General features: G+C 42.9%; 1 protein-coding gene across 5 annotated transcripts in view; it reads right to left on the bottom strand.

Annotated features, from left to right (window-relative positions):
* LOC119435936 (calcium-binding mitochondrial carrier protein SCaMC-2-B-like) overlaps positions 1-20,019 on the bottom strand; it is a 77,925-nt gene extending 57,906 nt beyond the window's left edge. For 2 of the 5 annotated variants that reach the window (XM_037702638.2, XM_037702640.2), the window contains exons 1-8: positions 19,473-20,018; positions 18,580-18,706; positions 18,404-18,491; positions 15,207-15,318; positions 8,846-9,004; positions 7,070-7,216; positions 4,533-4,643; positions 2,462-2,629 (exon numbers count right to left, since the gene is read on the bottom strand). In XM_037702638.2, coding sequence (XP_037558566.1) covers positions 2,462-2,629; positions 4,533-4,643; positions 7,070-7,216; positions 8,846-9,004; positions 15,207-15,318; positions 18,404-18,491; positions 18,580-18,706; positions 19,473-19,682 — 1,122 coding nt within the window. In that variant the 5' untranslated portion in view covers positions 19,683-20,018. Of the gene's footprint in view, positions 1-2,461; positions 2,630-4,532; positions 4,644-7,069; positions 7,217-8,845; positions 9,005-15,206; positions 15,319-18,403; positions 18,492-18,579; positions 18,707-19,432 lie in introns of all 5 variants that reach the window. The other 3 variants (XM_049660900.1, XM_037702639.2, XM_049660901.1) reach the window with 3 other exon arrangements.
* Positions 20,020-20,037: the final 18 nt, after the last annotated feature.

Here is a 20,037-nt window from a genome sequence, read left to right as displayed (position 1 = left end):
ACATCTCGATTATTTTTTCGCCACTCAGCTGCTCGCCAACAAATTGTCCGTCCATCGCGATGTAGCTGGTGCTTTTTATCTTCGACAGCTTTGCACTGAATCAAAGCGAAACTACTGCTTGCCGCAACCGCTGCGAACGAAACCGCGGCCGCTATCGACGATCATGGACGGCGACTTTACGGTTCAGAAGGCAGGCGGCTGACGCACGCACAAAGTCAAAACGAAACTACCGTTCGCTGCAAGAAGTGCGGACGAAACTGCGGCCGGTCGCTATCGACGCTGCCATGGGAGGCGACTGCGTAGTTGTGAAGGCACGCAGCCGACGTGCGCATCGAGTGAAAACGAAACTACTATTTGCCGCAACCGCGGCGGACGAAACTGCGGTGGTTATCGACGCGATTAGAGATAGCAACTATGCACTTACGGAGGCACGCGGCTAGCCGCCAACGCGGTGTTGCGCGCGGCGATAAACGCAAGAATAAAGGCTTTAAAGGTTAGGCACGAAGCGCTGCGGCGTTGCTGACAGTCACGTGCCGCTTACGATCACCGCTGAGGACCACGGCGATGCGGACTACGCCAATTCGTTTCGGTTGGACGCTACGCCGTTCTTGCTCTTCTGCGGCGCGCATTTTTTTTTTTTCCTCCAGTGCGCACACTATCGGCACCGACCCTATCTACAAATAGGAGAAACGCGCATGGTGGTAAGTTACGGCCTCCGAGATTCAAGTGTGAAAGCTTAGGCGCGCTGCCCGTTCTCAGAGGTTGGGTGGCTAAAAGCTGCTTGCGTATTTATTGCGCAGTTCGCGCGTTGCTGTTACGCACTGTGATGTGCTTTTTGACACTCGGGCATGGGTAATTGAGGTTCTTTCGATCAAGCGCACCTCGTGATCAAGACACTTGTCGAGAGCGGGACCAGGGAAAGTTTATCAGTGGCTCGCGGAACCCCGAGCAGGGGCCTGCGGAACCCGTAGGTTCCGCGGAACCCACTTTGAGAACCCATGCTCTATTGTACTATATTTTATCCTATGAATCTTCTGGTAGAGTGTACTAGAATTAGGTCACTCTACTTCAGGTAATCAGATTTTTTTTTCCTGTACTGCGAAGGCAACGGGAGGAAATGTTATCGTCTGCCGGCTGTACTCGTTTTCCTTTCTTGCACCGCTCTTCCTACTGTACCTCGTGATTGAAATGAGAAGCAATCATTCGCAAATTTTGCTTTCTTTTTTATTTTCGTGAATTTATGCATTTACAAACAATGTAAACGATCTGTGGCTGCAGAAATAGCGGCACGAGCACTGGAACAGATCGCAGAAGCAGACGACAGCGAACAGGTTATAACTAGCGCCACTCTGCTCGTACGTTCTGTCCCTAGCGGTAAAAGGGGTGAACTAGACCAGGCGTGCTGGAGCAGGGAGATCTGTGCAGGTCTGTAGTTCAGAAGGTCGTGGTCCTTATCTTATCAGAACACATCCAATTTAAAATGATGTATCAGCAACCCTTAACATAATGGCTGCAGAGCCCAGCTTTCACAGCAGAGTTCAGAAGTGCAGGTATCCTAGCTGAGGTGCCCATTACTTTTTTAAGCTTACATATGCAGTGTCTGTTTTTATTTGCCTATTCAACGTATCTTGCAATTCAGTAACATGGTGCTAGATGGGCATGCCACTAGAAAGAAGCAGCTGTGGAATGTAAAAGCCAGCATTTTTAATTTAATGTAAGAGAATACTAGCAGTACCTTCTTGAATGTTTATATCACTCTGTATGTTTGTAAAGTGGCAACTATTGTTCTTGTATTTAAGGTTGTGCTCAGCTTCAGGTCACACACACTGGCCAAAATTTTTCTTGCAGTGTGGTTGGCACCCTGCTTGGGGGAAGGTAGGTCCTAAGGAATAAAATTTTATTCTTTGAGATATGGTGCTGAAAACTTGCACATATATGTTGTGTTACGAGCTTATTTGGAATATGCAGTCCATTTTTATTTATCTTCTCTTGTTCTAATTTTATGCGAGCGTTGCTTAAATAATTTTTTTGTAAAGATTTTTGAAATATCACTTCCGGAAATTTTGCTAAACAGGGTACCAATCGCTTCATTGTGATTCAAGGAATGCAATAAGGTTGGTCTTATGAAAGGCAAAGCAATAAGGTTGATCTTCCTTGAATCATACAGAAGCCATTGGTACCCTGTTTAGCAACATTTCCGTAACTGATATTTCAAAAATCTTTGTGGAAGATAATGAAAGGAAGCTTGCATAAAATTTGTACCATTGGAGATGGGAGTGCGATGTACAAGTTTTCAGCACTATACCTCGAAGACTGAAGATTAAAAAAATTTTTGGTCTACGACCCACCTCCTCCTTTAAAATGCTCCGCCCCCTTCCTCCTTTTTTTTTTAGACAGCTTAGCTTCCACACATACTACTTCACGAGGGAACAAGTGATGTCTAGCTCAAAAACAAAAGCACCTCATAGATGGCAAGGTCAATGCCAGCATAGGGAATGATGCCGAGGAGGTTTGGTAGGTAGCCCTTGTAGAAGCTGCGCAAGCCTTCTTTCTGGTAGATCTGGCAGGCTGCATCTACTATTCCCTTGTACTGGCCAGTCTTGCGTAATGCCAAACGGGTTTTCAGCACCTGCATTGTCATAAAAAAATGGTAATGTGACAAGCATAATAGAATATTGTGTATAATGTGAAGAAAATAATGTATACTGTGTGAAGAAAAAGAAGTGACAAAGTATGAATGCAAAAACTAAAAAGATACAAGGTTAGGTTACACATCACCTTCATTTACTGGGCCTTCAGCATTTGTTTTTGCACATTTGCAAGGAATTAAGTTAAGCACTTGTCATACAAATGCATGCTATGAAAATAAAAAAAAGTGTTTTTTTTTTAACTGCAAACTAGTTATTACAAAAAAAAAGCAGGAATAAAATTACCATGGTTTGCCATTCCAAGCACAACATATACCTGAGTTACATCTAAGATATGCTCTTACTCTACCTAAGACATGAAATAATATAAAGTGAGTGACAAATTTAATTTGTTTCTGTTTAGACTGTCTTTTATAAACAAAATTTAGAAGAACTAAAGATTACAATTTTATGGTGGGAGATGCTCCTCAAAAAAACATTTTTTTTTTAAATTTCTTTGCCCAGAACTCTGAAATTTCTGTCACTAGTAGAGTTTGTGATGCTGATGTCAAAACTGTAATTAGTTCTATCATAGCTGTAACAGTTCTTGAGTTAGAACTGTGATAACAAAATAGTTTTTTTTTTGGTACACTTTTTAGCTTATTAAAAATTTTTACAGAGCATCATAATATGACTCGTTTTGCTGCATATGGGCAGTAGTATGTTGAAAACTACCTTGGGCATAACATGCTATATTTCCTACAAAAATCAGAGGAACCCATTGTATATTCTACAGTTCCCTTATTGGCATTTCAAATTAGAAAACGTAAATTCTGTATAATAGATAGCAAACTTCTGTACAGATATCAACATTCTACACTGTCCAAAGATACTCTGTGAAGTATTTCATTAGAATCTGCTAATTTTAAGTGCACGAAAATTTACGCATAACATGTAAAAATTGTCTAAAAATGCAAATTGAGAAAAACGCACTTGAAAGTTATGAACATCTATATTCTTCAATATACAGCGAGATTTGCATGAAACTAGAATAAGGCTAGCTAGAACTAGAAACACTAGAATAAGTCTTGCTCTACCTTGCCGAACAAGCTTCGATGGCGGACGGCACCGAGTTTCTGAGCGGCGGGCGTTCAAAAATACCCGTTACACGCAAATTTGTGGTTTAGAGCGCTACCCTGGTTGAATCAGAACGATTTCTAACCAATTTATTGTCCGAATTCAGCCTTGATATTTCGGGAAATAAGAGTTGAATGATCAAAAATAATTGTACAACTAAAATGTCAAAAGCAAAACTTTTCAAAAAAATTTGATTTTTCGAGGAGCATCTCCCGTTAAAAATAATTACAAAATTGTTGTGAATGTTACTGTACTCGCATAGGGACCACTAAACAGCACAACACAATGTTGGTCACATATACTAGTACAAGCACAAGTACTACATTTGAAATTCAGCCTGCATGCCCAGGCTCAAAAAATATTCAGCTTTTCACTCAGATTGTGCATCCCAAAAAATGTTTTTCCCTTGTTGTACGTTTTCCAAAAACAGTTATTTTTACTTGTGTATTGGTTATATCTGCAAAACTTGGACCAAAATTCAATTTTCAAAAGTGCAAATATATACACCATATTGAAAGCTGTTGCATATGTGTATGTTAGCAATGCTAAATCTCTAAAATCTAAGCAGCTGAACCCAGCATTAGTGCAGAGGGTTAGATAGGATATTAATGAGACAAAAGGAGCACTTTTATAAACCATGTGGTTAAGGAACTGAGGCGGTGAACATGCACACACATGTGCACACAAGCACATATGTATTCAAGCACAACTGACAAAGCCACCATAAAAATACTTTAGACAGAGCACCGGATTGTGCAGCCTGCTCACCTCCATGGGGTAGATACTTGTTTGGGCGATGCTGCCAGCAAGGGAACCCGCAAAAAAACGTTCAAAGATACCCAGATCACGGTTTGAGTCGCCCTTGATAAGCCGCTTTGCCTGCATACATCACCATCAAGAAACCAACACATGAGGCACTAAATGTGGCACCCCCCAATACATATTATCTCACCTCTCAAACTCTGCTAGGTATGGGCACAGTAAGCCAATGAGACCACAGTATTCAGTCATTAATGCACAGCTGTGTGTGACTGTCCCACATTTCAGCACATGTCTCAGAACTGTGGTCTCAATGGCTCCCTGTATCTGCAGATTCAACAGTTCAAATGAACATTTCCAAATACAAATGAGACAGGGTATACCAGGAACTAAGAGCAAACCCATGTGCAAGAGTGTGTATTGACTTTTTTCGCGGAGCAGTTTGTTCTTGAGAAACGAGATGGCGCTTTTGGCGGTGCGCCATACGTTTCCTTAGCGAAAGCGCACAAATACGAAACAATTACCGCTTCTGCCCCGTTTCCGTGCAATCAGCTGTCAGAAATGCAACTGGGTTTTCCCTCAAGCACTGTGCTCTATTCATGCTGCAAAATGTGGAGTGGTGGATTGAAGATGTCTGCAGTAGTTGGCTACAAAAATACTGACTGGCATATTAAGGAATGGAATAAATGTCTGTTGTAGTTCACGGACCCTTGCTACATATGGACAGCCTCTGTTGATGGCCCTTCTCAATATACGACTTTCCTAGTGGACAAAAAAAATTAACAAAAATTAATGTCAGCGTTGTATTTCTAACCTCCAAAGACTTCAACACCGGAACGTCGGCAAGAGTGAGTACCACTCGTTAAACAATGATAAAGAGAGTAGCGCCGCTTCCTGGCATAGTAAGTTTCGCGCAAGTTATCTACACACATCAAACCCCTACTCGCATGCAAACTTACGCACACTCTATTGCCAATGTATGAAGAATATGTGAATGGGCGCACACTTGAATCGTGCGCCCATTCGTGAATCGGTCGTGTGGGCCGTATCTTGAAAGCGATCTACGTTGGGGGCAGAGTCTACGCAGTGTAGGTGCGTCGGCGGCTCATAGCTTTGTGCGTGCTGTGTGTTCTCGGCGCTCAGTTTTCGTTGAAGCGATAGACAACAGCACGACGGTCACTTCGCTCAGCGTTTGACAGCGCGTGTCCACGCTTGTGATGTGGTCATGTTTGCCTGTGGGCGCTGACACCATGCTTGTTATATAGTTAATAAGCAAATGTTTACACGTTTATACAAACGATAAAACTACTATTCTTACTTTGTATAGCTGTCTACTAATTTGCTACCGCAATCAATACTTCGGGTGTCGGGTGAAACTACGACTTTTTTTCACACGTAACAATTAAAATAATGTGTGCAGTTCAACACTACTACTCTCCCCCCCCCCCCCCCCCCCATTTCTCAATTTTTCCTGTCTCCTGGCTCTTACGTTTTTTTTTTTTTTTACGGCCCCGTGAAAAACGTATCAGCGGGGTTCTACTGTATTTGCCAAATAAAGACCGAAGAGCAAAAAACACTGATTCTGATTCAATTCCGAAGCGGAAAGCTAGGATAGCTTGGAATACATTTTTAGCCTCGTTTTTAGAACAAGCACCATGTACGCTGCTCGCGCCATTTGGACAAAGCTTAATGAGCCTCGAAAGCGCTTTTACATGTCCTCTGAAGCTGTGGCCAAAGCTTTGTGTCGACCACCCAGTCAGCGTCAACGATATCTTCCGAAACAGAGGTTTCCTGAGCCGCACTGGGTGTCATGTACATCCATTGTAAACACGGAGGCAATGGAGGCAGCTGAGGGAAGCAAATGGACTCGTGACCACGTGATTAAACATGGCAGCCCCCACGGGAACGCCATGAAAAGGGTCAATAAAATCTGGTAATTAGATATACCGTAGTAGTACTCAAATTCAAGTACATACGTACAATAAAATTTTGGTAATTGTTCTTGGTTAATCTTTAAAAGAACAAAAATAACTAATAAATGAGGCACATACACTTCAGGGTTTTCCGCTCAGCTATCACACTTTCAGCATCAAGACCAATGGTGAAACATGGATACAGTATTTGGAGAGAAGTGATCTGAGAAATAGATTTAAGTGAAAAACTAGATACAGGCGAGTATATTATAAGAATTTGCTGCATCAAAAACATTTACCATCTGTATGAAAGCATGGATGGCTTCCTTCAGCCCCCAGTCACAAGAACACACCTATTCATCAGCTTCAGAAAAGGATGGTCTTACGTGAAATGCTGGTAGCTACCAAGGATGTTTGTCCTCTTGCTCATGCAGTTGGGAGTGGTGGTAGTAAATGTAGCAGGTTTGATATGTCCAACATCTTGTTACAACAGCTTTATCTCACTTTAACATTGTTCATTCTGCTGTAGCTGTTCAATAGCACAAAGTACAAGTTGTAACCTAATTGGCACTCGCTGCATAGTAAAATTTTTCAAGTATAAGGAGTGCATGCAGACAGTAAGCGCAAGCTAACCTTTTCGTAGGCAAGAAACTTGAGTGCACTTTCAGGAGCTATCTTGATAACATTGATGCCATTGCCGCGCCACAGGGACTGCATGCCCCCTTCTTGCAACATATGCCGTAAGCACTGTTGGATAGACTGGAACTCGTTACCTCGAACCTGGTAACAGAATGGAGATGGCGAAGAATACAGAGCCTAATTAGCTCACAGCTGCAGAAAAGAATGTAGAACAGTGCAGAATAGGTTTGGTGACCAAATTTCAAGAAAAATTAAATTTCCTAGAGATCCACAGGCTGAAGCCATTGTGTTGCAAAACACTTCAGACACAGTGGTTTGAAAATTTAAAGCAAGGACAGCATGTACTTTCAAAGCACTAGCAGCATGAGTACAGATAACCTTTGCAAGCACATACAGTGGAATCTCGATGATACGATCACGGCTAATACAAATTTCCGAATGATACGAACTTTTCTGAGGTCCCGGCTGAGCCCCATTACTTTGCAACGTGCTAGGGAACGGTTGTTACGAATAAACGCCGCCCCACCGACGGCCGCGAAAGAGAACAGCGCGTTTTCCCTTTTTCTTTTAATGCGGAGGCGCGGACACGGCGCCGGACAGCGCGGAAGCCGCGACTGGGCGCGAAGAGTTTGAAGCCGTGGCGCTTTTGTTGCTTTTCTTTTTGTCCCTTCGCTTGCTGCGGCAGCCGCGCTTCCCCACGCGCGGCCGCCGCAGCAAGCGAAGGTTCGTGCTGTCTATCGCTTAAACGGAAACTGAACGGCGTAAGCACAGGGCATACAAAGGTCAGAGCCGTGTGGAGATTGCTTTCAAGATACGGTGCGCGCGACAACACCGACAGCCGGCACAGGCGCAAAGTAGAAGAAGGCATTTGTCCCCCCCCCCTCTCCCACGCTACCTTCCCGCTTTGCTCCTTTCGCGTGGGGAGATTGCGTTGCCAGTTACTCTTGAGGCGCTCTGTTGCAAGATACGCTTGTGGCGCCGCAGGCACAGCGTCGCCCTCCCTCCCTCCCTCCCATATCCCCACGGCCTTTCGCGCAACGGAAGTCACGTTTGCTCTCCGCTGTGCATTCGCTGTCCGTGAAGGCACGCGTCCCCCGTGCGCTTTCACTCGCACATACGGCGCGCGGTGGTGACGACTTTATCGCCCTTGGACTCGTGCTCCACGTCTCATGCTCTTCCTCCGCATCGCCCTCGTTGATCTCCTCTCCCATCGGTGGGCGCACCTCGTGCTCGCTACCGGCCTTGTCGGCGAGATTTTCCCGCGGTAGCCACAATTTCGTCTCACGCGGCTGCACTGTAAGCGGTATGCGTATACATAGAATTCTATGGGAGGGTAAACGGGAGTCGGAAAAGGCCGCGTTGTAGCCAGTTCTGCACTATAAACGGTTACGTTATAAGTGGTCTATACTGTAAATGCTTTTTACGTACGTGTGCCTGAGTGAGTTCACCTCTCGACTCTTTAATTTAGCTAGTTTTATTGTGTTTCGATGATACGAATTTCGGCTAATACAAACTTTTTTTGGGCCCCCTTGAGATTCCTATCATCGAGATTCCACTGTAATCTAAAAAAACAGCATTTTCATCATATACGCCCTTGACAAACTCTTGCTCCTTAGCAGAATATTCAAAATCCAGATATGCCTATGTTTTCAGTGGATACAAACTAAAATAAGCGATGGATACATAACTACCTTGAGGCAGGAAAAGACTGCAAATAATACCGCATTAAACCAAGCACACCTATATTTGTTCGAAGTGCTCATTATATACCTGGAGAAAGACTTTGAGGCGGTCTAGAGGGGCAGTACATGTTCGGGACACTGCGCCAGCAACTCCCCCAGCGACCAAATGGCGCCACCACATGCCTGTGTGTATCTCTTCCTCAGTGAAGTCGTCTGGCACCAACGAGTCTTCCCCGAGATCTACAAACTAGCCAAAAAAACAAGAGGGTGAAATCAGAGGGGGCAGCAGTAGATATACATGCTACCGTAACAAAACAAATAGGTACCACAAGGAGTAAGTGTAGCTTAGCGCTGGACTTGTTCTATTAAACAGGAAGATCACTCAAGCCAAAAACAATGAAACCCCCATAGCAGTTCCGCTTGTGAATACGGGCCTAAGGCACGTATTCACAAACGGAACTTAACCTTAACTTATGACTTAAGTAGCCAGTCCATGCTTAACGCGTTTCACAGACAAATCTTGTACTTAAGGTAAGCTTTAATCGACAATTGAGTGCCGGAACTAAAGTACAGCCATTGGCAACCTTAAGTGCGACTTTCGCTACTCTCGCCTAGCAAGCAAGATGGCCGACTGCTACGGCAGTCTTAAGTGCTTCTTAAGGCAACTTAAGGCAACCTTAAGTGCTCCAGGAGCACGGCGCGTTCTTCTTCGAAAAAGTTTGTTTTCTTTTTTTCCATTGTCTGCGTGGGTTAACACACACACACACAAACACCGCACGTTTTCAGCAACAAAACCAAAAGGAGTCGGGACGGCAACACACAGAACCGCAGTGGCTGCGAGAACCAATATGAACGTGTGGCCAGACGAGTTTGAGTAAAGCGGTAAAACAAAATAGTTCTTTGTATTTTGCTCAGCAGAATGCGCGTGCAAGCACTGCAGCATTTATATCCACATTACTCTGCCGCAAAAAATATTTCTTTTTTACGATTGAACCATCGTACACGTAAATTATTTATGTATCCTCGACACCAGACGACATACTTGACCCGAAAAGTGTTACTTTCGAAAGGGATACTTAAGTGTCCTTTTGGAAGTACACTCCTAAAACTTTCCTTACACTTGTACTTTTCCCACACTTAGACGCTCTACTTTGTGGGATCTCACACTCCACAACTTAACCCATTAGGGGCCAGCGTACTTTTAAAAGTACAGTAGCATTTTAATTTGTAAATAATTAAAGAAGAAATATACTGTGTTCCTTAGTATGCCATTTTGCTAAAAAAAAGTCTTGCCAAGACGACCACATTGTAGTTTTTTTGTCAGCTGCATTATGTATTTGATTTATTCATCGTCAAACTTGGAGAAGTGCTGAACATAGCAGGTGCTGCTGTACATGCACCTTCATTATTTTTTATCAAGCATATCATATGCTTCACGTAGCTGAGGTTTGTGTGGAAGCTTTAGAAAGAAATGGTGTAAACGATGCATGCATGACGTTCCATATACAATACATATTTACAGCGTCGCGAGAAAATGAATGTAGGTGTACTTTGTGAAGTACACTGGGTCTATGTGTATGCTATACGGGTGTGCTTGTTCTGGAAGCACACACTGTGGCTTTTTTTACCATTATTTTTCGCTGACTATTTTTTGAATATTCTTTGCTGACTACAAACACTTTAGAGATCATTGCAGGTAAAAATATATTAAGTATTACATCAAGGTTGCTATTATTCGTACTGGTTCCTTTCTTGCTGCCGAGAAAGATGACTCTCTTATCTTCAGAGTAAAAAAAATGGCGAGCAGTGTTGCATTAAATTTAGATAAATAAAAATGCATTTAAATATAATATGAACATTATTTAAAATGACAGAATATTTACGCAGGATTTTATTACAAATCGGAAAATACGTGGAAGGAAACAGAAAACAACAAAGACGATCTATATCCCTCTGCCAATTGAGATGAGTTTTGCAATGAAAGTAGAGCAACCCGCATTGGGGAACCAGACGTTGATCCCATCTATTGAAAGGTCAGAAAATTCTAACGAAAATGTTGCCGACGAAATCGTACAACAGGACGGAAATGCAAGAACAGACTGCTATTGGATGAGATGCGACGACTGTTGAATGTTTCAACTACCACTGAACCAAATACTGAATGCTTTAGTTTTCAAAACCTGCATTCATCGTAAGATATCCCGTATAGATCTGCATCGATAATATATTTTCATCGCGTGCACCTCTGAAACCAACACCAAAGTCCTTCCCCGTTAAATCATGCTGAACACTTGAATAGTAAGAACCCATTCCCAGCAAAGAATATTTTCCACTAAAATGCTAATTTTGTTACCACAAGATTATGAGGACTTACGCAAAGTTTGTTTCATTCTTCGCTGCAAGCCTTCCTGTTTTTTGAAGCTCCAAAATATAGCATTCACATTTAGTGACCTACATCAGGTTTTGCTCCCACAAAGGCCCAGCGTACTTTATAAAGTACACTATCGTAGCGTTTCAATGAATAAAGCTGCACTCATGAAACTTTGCACAATGTACTTGCACAATGTACTTTGCACAATGTACTTGCAGTGTGAAAGTATCACCTCGCACAAAAAATCACCAAAATATAACTGGTGGATTTTTCTGGGTCCTTAATGAGTTAAGTTCCGTTCGTAAATACGGGCCTAAGTTTCTAAAAAAGGCAAAAACTAAGCAGGAATGTGAAATTTCAGATTCATCAGTAAAGCTGGTGGCAAGTGTGTCAGTGTGTCATTGCTTGCACTGCTGCAAAAAGAAATATGTTTCTAGGTAATCACAAATTACACTTAGTTGTATGCATTGTCACTCTCTTTGGGTTTTTTGTTTGTACGTGTGCACATGTATGTGTGTGTGCATTTACTTCAGTCACGAATTATGATCAATTGTCGATAAATGCATGAAATTTACATAATTTTATGCCATAGTGCTTGAGACATCACTGAAAGCGAGTCAATGTGCTAGAATGACTCTGTGCATGTTATGATGAGTACCATAATTAGAGTAAATTAAAGTTTAATTATTGTAAGTCAGTCGTGCAATGTTTCGTCAATGTTTCGTCATGAATCACCCACTCGAACTACATGCACATGATAATTATTGGCTGTGAGCATTACTAGGAAGGCAAAACAATTAATTTGCAATTGCTACTGCAGGAGGTTTGGCGCTCCACGTCAAACACGGTATTGTCTTCACCAAAGCGGTCGTCTGTAGCAACAGATTTCCCACAGAGAGAGAACAGCTTTATTAAAAAAAATATTTAAAAAATAAAAATAAACCCCAGTCTGGGTGCAGTAAAGAGAGCAAGCAAGGCCTAGTCTTCAGACAGGCCTAGAAGTTTAAGGTGTACGAGCAGTGCCTTCATAATGTCTGGGGAGGAGTCCACCAGCCACACCTCCAGGGTCGCAGGTCTTCGTTTATTAGGTAATGGACTGAGGCTCCCGGGCATGGCTGCATGGGCACACGGACACTCCCACAGAATGTGGGTGTTATCCGGAAAGCCATCGCACACCACACAGGTGGGAGATCCGTCCTTGCCTTGTATGTAGTGCTGAATGTGGGGAGTCAGCAGAGAATGTGTTTGCGCACGCCTCACTAGGGCCGCCTCACGTCGCGTCGAGTCGTGGAGTGGGGTGGATCAAGGATAAACTCTGTGGCTGCTACGCATCTCGTCTAATCATGCACGCTGGTCAGAACGCGCCAGAGCAAGTAATTCGGTACGGTTCAGTGAATCGGGCCACCAAAGGGGAGGACCTGGGGACGTGGCATGTGCCACTTCATTCCCTCTGATCGCCGAGTGACCAGGTATTCACTGTATCTGCACACGTATGGAAGGGTAGGCGTCAAAGTAATTAGCTAGTGTATTGTAATGCGCGTCTGGAATGTCACCTGTTGCGAGGGTTCGACAGGCTGCTTGACAATCTGTGTGTTTCAGTATATTACGGGCATGTGGGTTGGGCATGGTAACGGTGCCCACAACTGCCGTGATTTCTGCCAGGCGTTGCGTGCTGATGTTGTAATGAAAACCCCAGGACAGTGGTATTCCATCGGAAGCTATTCCTGTCTGGTAGCCCTCGAAGTTCTGAGACGGAGATTCGTCCGTGTACGAGATCCACTCTTCTGCGTTTTCGTGAAGATGTTGGGCTTGTGCTTGGTGTCGTCCTGATTGTGTGTCTGGGTCCATGTGCCATGGTACAGGTTCAAAGTCGATCTGGTCGAGCGTCGCCCATGGGTGTCGCATACACAAATATGTACCCACGACTAAAAGGGGTACGAGGGCGATCCGATAAGTACTTAGCCTCAACGCGAGAGCGCGACGCTATCGCATGAGACATATACTGACGTTGAGTACGCTCTCTTAGAGGGACACATGCAAAGGTCCAGTCGAATCGGGCTCGCAGTTTTGTTTTTGGCCACTTGAGGTGATTTTTCGTGTATCCGAAAAAAAAAAATGGAAAAAGAGCAATATCAGTCGGTGATTCGATTCTTGTTTTTGGAAGGAAAATCGCGCAGCGAAATCAAAGAGTGACTGGATGCCGTCTACGGTGAGTCTTCTCCTTCGATGGCAACCGTCAAAAATTGGTTCAACGAGTTTAAACGTGATCGCACGTCGGTTTTTGATGAGCCTCGCCCAGGAGCCCCGCAAACGGCTACCACGTCCGATAACGTGCCAAAATCCACGACCTCGTATTGGCAGACCGCCAACTGAAGGTGCGCGAGATAGCTGAGACAGTAGGCATCTCAAAAGACCTTGTGGGTCATATCCTTCATGAAATTTTGGGCATGAGAAAGCTGTCGGCGCGATGTGTGCCGCGTTTGCTCACTCCGGACAACAAGCGCGTCCGTGAGACCACTTCAGAGCAGTGTTTGAAGCTGTTTAAGCGTAATCCGAAGGAGTTCCTGCGTCGTTTTGTGACCGTCGACGAAACATGGATCCACTGGTACACACCAGAGACCAAAGAACAGTCGAAACAGTGGACAGCACCCGGAGAACCTGCTCCGAAGAAGGCGAAGACTGTCGCATTGGCCGGAAAGGTGATGGCCACCATTTTCTGGGATTCTCAAGGTGTGATCTTTGTCGACTACCTTGAGAAGGGCAAAACGGTGACAGGACCCTACTACGCCGAATTACTAGGCCGCTTCGACGCCAAATTGCGAAAAAAAAAAAAAAAAACGGCCATATTTGGTGAAGAAAAAGGTGCTCATCCACCATGACAACGCGCCAGCTCACACCTGCGCCGTCGCCACGGCCAAGTTGGTCGAACTGGGCTACGAAGTGGTGCCCCTATCCAGCATATTCTCCAGATTTGGCCCCGAGTGATTTCTTTTTGTTTCCCAACTTGAAAAAGTCACTCGCCGGACAAAAATTTGAGTCGAATGAAGAAGTTATCGCCGCCACAGAAGCCTACTTTGCAGCTCAGGAGAAAACATTTTTCTGACGGGATCAAGAAGTTGGAGGATCGCTGGGTCAAGTGTATAGAGTTGAAAGGGGACTATGTTGAGAAATAAATCGACACCATTCCAAAATTTTCGTTTTTATTTTGTAGGCTAAGTAATTATCGGACCGCACTCGTATGTATGTCAGCACTCTGTCCTCTCATTTTTTCCACCTACAAGGTAGTTCTGTGTTTAATCAAGATAAGCTCATGACTGTCTCATTACTACCCTCAACATATGCCACAAAATGTGCCAGCAACGATAGTTCCAGGACTTTTATTCTTCAAGGACAAGAGAAAAAAAACCAGCCAACATTGTTATATCAATCACACTGACCTATAGGTGCAAGAATAGCACAAAATCAATACTAATGAAAACTTCACATAATCGAACAGCTGTATTTGGTATGACAAGAACAAGTAGTGTTTGGAAAAACTGCTTGAAAACGGAAACCAAAGAGCTATACAAAAAATTGGCAACATAGTTCAGGCTCAGGCTCAATTACAATGTACCTATGAAAAGTATCCACACTTTCAGAAGGTCAGATGTTTAAAAATTAAATTGTGGGGTTTTACGTGCCAAAACCACGATCTGATTATGAGGCACGCCGTAGTGGGGGACTCCGGAAATTTGGACCACCCCGGGTTCTTTAACGTGCACCTAAATCTGGGTGTTTTCGCATTTCGCCCCCATCAAAATGCGGCCACCGTGGCCCTGATTCGATCCCGCGACCTTGTGCTCAGCAGCCCAACACCATAGCCACTGAGCAAAGGTTAGATGTTTTTCATTCCATTAATTTTACAGTAGTACTGTAGTAACGTTAAGGAAGTTAATATCTTGAACTGTAATTACAATGTCACTGCTGGTGCACAAAAACTCATTTTGAGCACTACTAGCCCTTATACAGCCATGATTAGAAGTTCAAGCTACAAGAAGTAACATGAGAACAGGCAACATATAAAATATAAAGAACTTACTGTAGCATGTCTCCAGTGATGAATTATATCGTGAATTTCTGAGCTAGGGTGAAAGAGCAGATAGTCACGCCATTCTTCAAAGTTAATGGTCAGAGAGCCGTCCTTGTCCATTCTGAAAACGGGAAGAGATTCACATTCATTCTTTCAATTGCAGTGAAACCAAAATTTTACTGATGCCCGAGAAGTTACTGCCAAGACAGCTGCTCAGCACATAAATTGCACTGATGCAAATGATCTTGCTTTTCCCAGTTTTCATAATTTCCCCGAAATCTACACATAAACAATGCAATGATTTATGCTGATATATTGTACAGCACCAGTGGAAGTATTATTCACAGGCATAGAAGCACAACATTACAGGGGCTCTAAAACACACTTTTTAAAACCTGAACACACTGAAATGAGTTTGATGCCTTTCAAGGAATATATTCCCAAAGATATTTTTGAAAAGGACCTAATATGAATGGATATATAAGGAGTGCAATGTTTACTTTCCCATTCCCCCTTGATTCATTGGTTTCTCCAAGCTAGGGCAATGCCCTCCCTATCACTCCTTCTTGAATGGTTATTATTAAGAAGCGATTTATTTCTGTAAAGTAGAAAAAATTGTGGTAGAGCTTAAAGCCAAAAGCCTGATAAAGGCTAAAAGTGAGAACATAAGTAGTTTGCAATTTAAAACAATAATTGTCATGTATGGCAACAAGATGCACAGAGGGTCACAATGAGAAAAAATCCTATAACTTGACTGAAGATGTAACACAACGAATGTTTTATCTAGCAACTGATCGCTAAACACACACACACACACACACACACACACACACACACACACACACAATAAAAAGAAAACACAAAAGTGCAAATACATTGAAGTTGGGATGCTCATCCACAACTTCTGAAATGCAACAACCAGTCTGAATAAAGTCCAGATATTGGAAGCAATGAAAGGTCATGTTACCCATATTGAGTACAATATGTTTCTAGTAAAAGAGCTTTGGCACATGACTTAAATTTGCGGATGGGTAAAAGAAAACTAACATGCTCGCCCAATTGATTTAACATTGGTGACATTTGGTATGAGACCAATGCTGTTCGATAGATGGTTCTTGCCATCGGTATCTGATTACAAGATTACGTACAAGATTACGTGTTTGGTGGTGCGTCCATTTCCTGAGGTAATTGTAGCTCAGACGACGAACCCGTGCCTAGTGCTGGTGATCATGATTGGCCAGAATTTGTAGTCTTTGCTACAGTTGATATAACTTGTTTTCATAAATGTAAATGACAAGCTTGTATTTGTAAACCCGTTTAGGACTCAATAACCTTTCAATGGTAACCTTTCGAAGTTCGCATCTGACAAAGGTGCCCAATAGCAACATATAAGCAGTGATAGGATGGGTGGGATACTTTAATAAATACCCGATTCCCTGCTTCCTAAAAGATCTTAAGGGTGCGGATTGCAAGTGCGAGCTTGTGCTTGTGAGTAATCAAGGTCAAAAAAGAGATGCCAAAGGTTAGTGTCTATGGGCTTTTGCTACCTGATGACAGCCTGCTGTGACGTCATCGCTGACACCACTAAGTGCAGAAAAAAAAAAAAAAAAGTGCAGGCCTTGAAAGCCCCAAAAGAGAACATGGAATCTTATGTGAAAGTGGAGGTTTCCTACTGCATGTAATGTAATATTTGGCTTACGAGTTGACCGCGGCTTTCGTTTCAGTGCCCCTTTAAAAGAAGGCATTAAACTACCACCCATTTTACTTTCCAGAGACATGACATGGAGATTCAGATAAACGTAAAAGCTTCATAGTATGTAATGCAGCTTTAAGGGCTATATGGGCCTCAATAAACCATTTTTATTGCTGATAAAGCCAGGAAGCGATGCTGGGGCTATATTTGCTCTTCTGATTTCGGTTGTTCATTTTTATGTAGCCTAAATAAATGTTGTTTTAAGTGGAGAACAACGTAAAAAAAAAAGTCATGCTTCCTCATATGCATATTTAAACAATTACTTTTTTGTACAATACATTATTTGTCACCTTAATTAGATTAATGTGTAATAAGTGAATAAAATTCTTGTAAAGTTTGCAGTTCTTTAAATGAAGTATTGTGAATGTTCAGACTGTTTCCTTTTTTTTTTCTCTTCAACTTTAGATCAAGTATACAGCAAACAAAAATTGATAATTAATTTCACTCTACATACACTGAAAAGCATTCTTCAAAAAGAGTGCATAACATGTGAAAATAAAGAGGTATTGCTACATGACAAAAACATGTACTGGAATGTTAGACAAGGGCATTGAGAGAATCCAAGAAAACATAGAAAAGCCACTGTATTAGTAGTGTTTGTTCAAACATGAAAATTATGCAAGGTATGTCTAATAGGAAGCTAGTTTCCCAATGTAGAAACCAGCGGCTATGCATCAAATGTTGGGCACTGCAGCAAGATTTGTTACTGCTCATTCCACACAATGACTGTAATACCTCCACCTTTCACAAAGCTAGAACTCTTTGATGTTCCACATGTAAAAGCAGAATGTTGAAGCATAATGCTGCAAATGAAAATGTGTGTGAAAACTGCTTTTAGATAGTTCCTGAGTTGTCTATGTGCCGCAGAACTCCTACCGTCATTTATAACTGATACTCTGGATGACTACTGCAAGTGCCTCACCAGGTCTGAAGAAGCATGTTTACAATGGAGAAGAGGAATAAGAAGGGGAAAGCCAAGAAGTAGCTAAGTAAGCAGTGATGTGAAGGTTCTTTAAGTAAAGAAACAGATTTGCTAGCTCAAGTAACCCTAAATCTGATCGCATATGAATGTGTCAGCTATTTGGAAAGAAGGGAATAGCTGCCACTGCAATTACGAGCTAAATAAACCTGCCTGCTATTAGATCTCAGTTCCTTTAATTTCATGTACGTATAAATAGACAAATAAATAAAAAAAAGTGCTTTTTTCTATGTATGTCATTTCAACATTCTCACATGAAATTTGTTTCTGTGCGTGGCCCAACATCAAATTAATAAGCCAGGTGCATAGGTGTCTTGTAGTAGGCGATGGCTTTCCATTTCAATGATGAGTGTCCTGCTATGATTATTCTAGGTTCTGGTGTACATATTCAGCTGCTTAAAAAGTGAAAAATACATAACTTGGTTCAAGGAATTCGACATAATAGTGTTAGCTTTGCGCAGACTGCCAACTTACCGTTTAAGGAGTCGCATGGCTTCATCATAATCAATTTGAATTCCAAGCTTCTGGAACGATGTCCTGATCTCATTTGCATCGAGTGAGCCTTCAGCAGCAAAAAGAAATATGACAGTAACTACCATAACTACTATGTACCATCAAGACAAAAAATGTTAATTTAGTTGGTGACTTACCATCACTGTTTGCATCAAGGCTTTTAAAAACCACCATCAAATTCTTTTCGTGTTCAATGATGTAGTGCACAAACTCTGCAAAATCCACAGTGCCATCCTTTCCAGTGTCTGATACCGTTATGAACTTCTGTGCCAAAAATGAAAATGAAAACAAAAAAGGGGGGGGGGGGGAGATGGAGGAAACAATAGAAATGTAGTTAACAAAGCAGCACATATAACGTGTTTCATTTACACAGAATACAACCGCAAACTTAAAACAATGCGCGTGTAACTAACATTTTGAGATCTGCTACGCAAACAAATGAAAAATAGGGAGCCTGCTAATAATTTACAACATAAAACATTCCGTACCTCGGGCTAAAGTATTAGTGAAATGCGCTAAGCAGTAAAGCTATGTGCGTAGGCAGGAACTATTCGGCCTTGTAAGTACGCGGCACACCGGAACCGATACAGCACTGTACGCTCGAGTAAGCTTTGTAGTCACAAAGTGTTGCCGTTCTTGCACGCTTGTTGTGTGCATATACATGTTGACACCTCAAATGTATCGATCCCAGCAAAAACAGGAAAGAGGCACACAACAATACATCGTTAAGTGTGTGACAACGTTACCAAACCGGAACAAATTATCTAGGCAAAAATAATGCAAGCGGCACACAAGTTGGCGACTAGGAAGAAAGCGAGGCATTCAGATCGGTTTCTTCCGAGTCACTTTGTCGGCCGTGGTACGTTCGCTGCAGTGATATCGCCTTTTTTATGTCACCATGAAGTAGCGCCGTATATCTCGTAATCATTGCTGTGCAAATTAGGAACCTTGAACAGCAGCGAGCGCACGCATTCTTCGCTGCGCCCTTACCTTGGACAAAATTGCGTGCAGTGGGACATTGGACACTGACCTCTACACTTCCAGGTGAATGCGGCAGTCCCAGTTTGCGCAAGCCAGTGGTAAGATCATTGATGTCAATTCGACCATCTTCGTTGACGTCTAACTTTCTGAAGAGCTTCTCTAGTCGCTCCTCAACCTCTGTCGGCAGTTCAGGGTAGTAATGCGGTGGGTGCTGCTGGGGTTGGCCGTTTTTGGACGCGCCATTCGCTTGCAGTTTCATGTTTGTCGCTAGCACATCGTGCCTTTATCGAAGTTCCAGCCGGTCAACGAATGAATGAATGAGTCCCACCTTGCGTGACGCGGGGACACGACTGATTAGCTCGACACAGCGGCACACGCACGGCGCTTCAGACGACGGCAATCTTGCTGTTGGCATTGGACTTCTTGAAAGGCTTCGTAGGGCTGCATTAACATTTCCTGAAACTGTACGATAAATGCATTTCAGAAAGGCTGGCTCACCACATTGCTACCGTCGGAACCCACGAAACGTCACGTTTCGTAGCCGACAAATCGTTGAAGGCCGAATGTCTGCTTGCCACGATTTCTTGCTTTCGCCGCTACGTCGAAGCTGTCGC

Source organism: Dermacentor silvarum, chromosome 1 (assembly GCF_013339745.2).
Source record: "Dermacentor silvarum isolate Dsil-2018 chromosome 1, BIME_Dsil_1.4, whole genome shotgun sequence".
NCBI lineage: Eukaryota > Metazoa > Arthropoda > Arachnida > Ixodida > Ixodidae > Dermacentor > Dermacentor silvarum.
Note: the sequence above shows the minus strand (reverse complement) of the source record. Positions and strands in the feature narration are given on the sequence as shown.